The sequence below is a fragment of the Tympanuchus pallidicinctus genome, unplaced genomic scaffold (genome assembly GCF_026119805.1).
Source record: "Tympanuchus pallidicinctus isolate F22 unplaced genomic scaffold, pur_lepc_1.0 scaffold9, whole genome shotgun sequence".
NCBI classification, from domain to species: Eukaryota; Metazoa; Chordata; class Aves; order Galliformes; family Phasianidae; genus Tympanuchus; species Tympanuchus pallidicinctus.
The window spans coordinates 14,019,314-14,025,630 of record NW_026294813.1 but is presented as its reverse complement, the minus strand read 5'-3'; the positions used below and the strand labels follow the sequence as shown (position 1 = coordinate 14,025,630).

At 36.4% G+C, this 6,317-nt stretch overlaps 1 protein-coding gene across 3 annotated transcripts in view; it reads right to left on the bottom strand.

Moving 5' to 3' along the window:
• Positions 1-2,200: 2,200 nt before the first annotated feature.
• ZFR (zinc finger RNA binding protein) overlaps positions 2,201-6,317 on the bottom strand; it is a 41,782-nt gene continuing 37,665 nt past the window's right edge. For all 3 annotated transcript variants that reach the window (XM_052670576.1, XM_052670577.1, XM_052670578.1), the window contains 3 exons: positions 5,954-6,065; positions 5,750-5,847; positions 2,201-5,401 (listed from right to left, as the gene is read on the bottom strand). In XM_052670576.1, coding sequence (XP_052526536.1) covers positions 5,222-5,401; positions 5,750-5,847; positions 5,954-6,065 — 390 coding nt within the window. In that variant the 3' untranslated portion in view covers positions 2,201-5,221. The remainder of the gene's footprint in view (positions 5,402-5,749; positions 5,848-5,953; positions 6,066-6,317) is intronic.

Below are 6,317 nucleotides of genomic sequence, written 5' to 3'. Positions count from 1 at the left end.
CACTCACTATTCATTCAAATGTAACAGCGAGGCACAAATGCCAGATACACAGCTTTACCTGGCAAGTAAGACAGACACAGTAAAGGTCAGTTCCTTCTCTCTGTCTTCCCCATCCCCTCCAGCACAATATCTCCTAACATTTCCTTATTAGTACCCACTTCAAACTTGACATCCTGTATCAGCTGGCACTTCTGTTTTCTTCTGTTATGGTGGAGCACTGCAATTGCTCCATGGATGGCAAATCACACACTACACTGGCTCTTCTCTCTGCATGAAACAGAGCTCTTCTCTTATTGCTCCTCCACTATTTGTTTTTCCCTTTTGGCTGTTATACTATGGGAAATATCTTTTTTTCTGTTTTTCATTTAGCTTTTATTTGCAGATCTCTATCAAAGAGTCTTCCTCACTTTATCTCTGCAGTTGCACCCATTCAACCAATTCTATTCTTTCTGATACTGTTTTTCTCAGTTCTACCCTTTCTTCTCTTTTCTCAAAATCATAAAATTTGATCAGACTACTTCTTTTCATAGGGAAAATGCAACTACCGAGGTGACTGGTTATCCTGCTAAAATGTTTTTCTGCTAACTTGTTTATGTCCTCAGCTCTGAAAAAAGGCATCAAAACCATAATATACTTGAAACAGAACACATTATCAGAAACAATGCGATTGGGCATGGAAAAAAAAATGGCCAGGTGTGATATATAAAGCTAGAAAAAGTTCACTGATCAATGTGAAAAATGGAGAAATTCATGTGTACATTTGAATGGGTTAAATATTTATAGCATTAATAAATGTATTTAGTAAGCTACCAGGAATGATTAGTCCCTCGTGCAGGCTGAGCAGATTTCTTACACAGCAGTAAGGATGTAATCTAAGTTAGTCACTGTACAGTAAAAGTTACTGTTTGGAAGAGAAAAATGTTATGCCAATTACTCACAGAACCAGAGAATATCCCAAGCTGGAAGGGATCAACAAAGACCATCAAATCCAACCCCTGGCTCCACAGGACCACCCAAAATCCAAACCCTATGTCTGAGGGCAGTGTCCAAATGCTCCTTGAATGCTGTCACACAGAGCAGAGCTCAGCGCTGCCCTCCGCTGCCTGTGAGGCACTGTACTAACTCTCAACAGCTTGCGTAGGTGTAAATTGCAAAACAGACACTAAGTAAACTATCAACTTTACTAGGAGAAACTGGGATGCCACTTAATTATCATAGGTATCTGAACTTCCCCTCCTGCTGTGGTATGCATAGATTTTTAACACTGCACTGCTTTCCTATTGGTTACCCCACCTTGTAGCGATAGTTTCATGTGACTATACTAGCAGTATTCTAGACCCCACCAGCACAAATTCTGAAGAGATGAAATACCACCAGCTTTCTCTCCTGCCTATAAATACACGGTAGTTTCTAAGCAACGCCACATTAGATGTCACCAGGCACACTGCAGTATCCTTACAGGGCTGGTAGACACGGTCCCACGGCTCTGTGGAATATGTCCCCTCTTGGAGCTCCACATTCTCTAGATGCAAATAAAATGGCATTAAATCCATGTGTTCAGGCTCCTTAATCACACCTATATTGTTGTTACTTGCATTGGTAGCAATACAGGTCAGCTGACTGTTTTAAGAGCAAACTGTTCGCTTGTATAACCAGCAAGTTACTGACAAATCTAAATATATTCCTGGAGATAAGTCTGTGATAAAGGTATCTCACATATTCTGGAGAGAATGTCCTACTACTCTTCTGCTCATACATGCATACACTTGCTGTGAACATGATGCAGGATGCAGAAGAAAACAAGGTTTATATAAGGAGCAAGGTTGTCACTCATGTAGAAATGAGACTTTTCATCTCCTTTTTATGATAATCTTTTAGTGTAGAACAAATGAAGTACTTTCTGTTGGTCAGCCATTCCGTTTTGAAAACTCATACTGCCAAATGTAGGAAACTTCAAAAATAGATGTTTCTTGATACCTTTCATGTATCTCTGGATTTAAAATATCAACACAAAAGTGGATTGATGTAGAAATATATTTGAAAGTATTTAAGCTAGGCTGTCAGGCTTTAAATTATCCTGAAATAAATCATTCATTGTCCCTGTTAGTCTACTGCAAATGGGAAAAAAAATTGATCATCTGAATTTCCCCTACCCCCTTATTGTTGGTATGCTGGTAAAATGCATTGGGGCAGTCCCAAAGAAGTCCTCATCGTTTATTAAGGAAATGAATTTGGCATTGTGTGAATACTTAATAGATCAATCATCAGCTGATATTCAACAAACTATGAGAACATCAAATATGCTTAAAATCATAGTAGGAATATCTAAAGGTGATTCAAACTTAGTGTTGCCAGGTGCAATAAGTACTACTAAACCACTTCTGAGTAGTGAAGAAAGTCTCAAAATAGAAGCAAATCAACACACCATGTTAACAGTTCTATAAGATCAGCAGTGCACACAGAATTTCACAACACGTCAAAAAGCTGACGGACAGTATCCAACAGATTTCATCTCTGGCAATGCCTCTATAAACACACCATTTGAAACCATGCTGCTCAGTAGGATCCTACCGTGGATGTGCTGTACGTGGACAGGACGCACTCGAAAACTAGGCAGACAAGTCAAAGTCTGAATAAGAAGCTTCAAAACAGGAGCTTCCATTCTCACAAATTGTACCTCAAAGGTAAGCACTTTTTTGCGTATTATGATCATGATGTAGAGCATTTTGAGATTTCACATAGCACTGATGAATGAAAAAGGCAAATTCTTCTTATTTGTAAACCGCTAGGACTATCAAAGCACTTTACAGTAATTACTTGTTTTTAAAATGATCAAATGGTCTTAGCTTTGTCTTCCCAAGCACACTATTTAATATTTGAAGTCAAAAGTAGCTCTGTACTTTTTAAATCTAGCTTTTCCATCCTTCTTAGCTTTGCCAGATACAGGAGTTAACTAGTTAAAACAAGCCTATAAAAATGGGCAGGAAAAAAGCAACAAAGTGTAATTGACTCTTCACCACACAAGTAAAAATCACAGTCACAGCTTCATATTTAATGTGGAATCATTTTAAGTATACAATATTTCAAAAGACTCAGAAACTAGTTAAAAAAAGGAAAGCCAGCAGAACAAAAACACAGGAAATCCGAAATACATCTTGACCTTATTAATCCTGAAGTTTAGAGTCACATGTCTGAGGAGACAAGTTTTTAGCTTTATGCGAACTAAACTTTGGTATTTAGTTGAACTTGCCACATAAACAGCACCTGTAGCTTTCAAAATAAATAGTAATGGCTACCTAGATGCTGTAGCAGCAAGACATCCCCTTCAAAAAAACAAAACAAGGACCAAGAACAAGCACATGCTTGGAAGCTACATCTCAAAGCTGGACTACAGAAACAAGCCTAATCTTTTTCTAAAGTAATTTTAAAGCACATGCTAATTACTGTTTTTTTGTTACACTGAAATTACTTAAGAAATGTTTCCTACCATGAGAAAGCTTTCCTTATTTACTAATCACTCACACACAGTCCTCTTAAAATTACACTCTGATGCTTAACAATACTGCGTTACATTTTTCTCTAAGATTCCCTCCACTTTCTGAGATATCTTATTTGTATTCCCCAGATTCATCCTGTCAGCAGTGAGTGTTGCAAAGGAGAAGTACTGTCCTATTCTAAGATTTATTTAATTAAAAAGGTCAAAGATAAATTCAACCACAAACTGCAGCAGGAGGCCTTCTTAATGAATAGTATCAGAAATGATGAATTATCTTTGTGACATCTGATACTCTCATCAGCCACTGATAAAGTAGTTACCGGAATGTTAGTCTGTGTTAATCTGTGTTTTATAGTTTGCAAATTAAGTGTAATAAACGTTGAACAGAGTAAGTGATACTTCAGTTTCCAGTGTGTAATGAATTTTAGTCATTTAATAAATCTTGGTTTTTATTTGCGTGTTTCCACTGCAGTGCTGTGACAACAAATCACGCCTGTGTATCAGACCGCACGTCAATGCTATGATGTAACTTACACCACTGCTACATTTTAGCTTTTCAAAAGAGACGTAAGCATACGCTATGGCCACACCAAGCAATTTTCTGGGTTTTTTGATTGATAACCTCCACTTATTAATCCTTCACTTCTAAAATTTGTATTATTGAAAAAAAATCACAGAAGTTTTATATCTATAAGGAATAACCTCACAGGCAGCGATATGACAAACATTTATTTTTTAAGGATTGAGAGGCATTAATATCATGTTGCCAAAAGTTGATGGAAAAGAATGATTAACTTTGTCCAAACGGGAAATGCCTGCTTCTACTTATATGTTCAGAAAAGAAAGTCAGAAAGTTATTTTTTGGCCTTGCTATGTCACAAAGTCAATCATACAAAGAACTACGCATTTAACCTAAAATAATAGTTTTTAAAGCCCTTCTATTAAAAACAAACATCATGCAAAACTTTAATCAGTTATGCGGCTGCTTCAACTGTTGCAAGATCATACTGTATATATTAGCTTTTATACTGCTAATGCACAACTAACAGCAAATTTGCTTAGATTAACACAAATTTGTCTTAATTACATTATATCACACTAAGACAAATGCCACAAGATTGGCAAAAACATTTAACTGAGCACTCAAACAGCAGGCTAATTGTGTCGTAACCCCTTTGTGTTTAGAAAAAACCACAATCCTGCAGTCTCACTTTACAAAAAAAAAAAAGGTTTGTAAAATATTAACTGGGGGGGGAACAGTTTATACTATCGAACACAAGGTAACTTACACTAGTGTCAAGAGCAAACAAAAAACCTTCTAAATAAAATGTCAAAATACACATCGCAACAAAAGCACAAATACTGCATTAAATACAGTGAAGATAAGACAACACACTTGTTCATTAAAAAAAAGGACAAAAAAATAACAAGAGTTACTGAAGTTAGCAATACTTTTAAAGAAAATGCTATAAGGGAAAAAAACTCAGAACAATTTTTTTCCTATGACAGTTTCCATTTGTAGTCTTTCCATCCATAATATGTCTGATACAGCACATCCATTACAATGTTCAGAATCTCACAGAAGAGCAAGATCATTCTCTTCCAAATCTAATTTCTGAGTTGGTTTTGGATGTTTTAAACAGGCATTATTATGCATGGAGTAAAAACAAGGCAACAAATGGATATTTTATCACCTTCAATCTCAGCATAAAAGATAAACTTTTTTTAAAAGTTATCATAATCTTTTTTGTCTTTTTTTCCTTCTGCTTCAAATCCGTCAACTCCATCACTGTCCCTTCTCCTTTTACGATTGTTATGGATGTTGAAGCGTTGATTCATCTGTGGCAATGGATCCATTCCTAAAACTTTGTGAATTTGACGGAATGCAAGGAGTCTCAGTGCAAACTACAAAAAGGGCAGAAAGAAGATATTTCAGTTAGAAACAAACATTAATTTTGAATAATTCGTCAAACAATGATTAAATGGTGTAAGTTAATATCCCTCTCACCTCCTGCTATCTACGTTCTTCCTTTCTACAACAAGGTTAACATAATATGTGCATGTCACATTTACTGTGTCAGTGCAAGTCCAGCAGCTAAAACATATTATACTGAATCTGCAAATGTGAAATTCATACAGCAAATTCTACATGCACATATGACTGTGTTGACTTTATTTCTGGAAAGAAGAGAGCGGACTGAGACAGCTATCATGTCATCCAAATTTATTTGCTTTAAACATACTTCACCTTACCTGTGCACTTGAAGTAATATCCTCTCGTTGCTGATCTGTCATTACAGCAAGTGTATCAAAAGGATCCTTTTCACAAGGGTCCAGAAGGCCAGGACCACCTAGAATGGTTATGCTAATTAGTAGCATATCTTTACCTTGATTAAGATTGGAGATTTTTATGTTACTTCAGCATAAGTATAGATACAATGATCAAATTCAACTTGCCTTTAAGGATGATTCCTGAAGATATACACTCAAAAACTCTTCTAAGGGCATCCCCAGGGCTCTGCGGCCCAGTAGCACTGCTGATTGCTTTTTCCACAAGCAACTCCATAGCCTGTAAGAGTAATAAAGCCTGGTTAATTTAGAAGACTGTCTGAAACAGAAGAATGCTGGCACTGTTGTCCAGTCCAGAGCTTTCCATATAGAGATTTTGAAGAACACTGTACAACATAGAAGCATTTCAGTTAAATGGGAAAAAAAAAAAAGGCTGTTACGAAGAAAGCTGGTGTAAGTATCAGTCTTGATATCTCTCTTTTCATAGGTAGCCTAAAAGTTTTTTATAAGTTTGTACAGTGCTACCCTACCT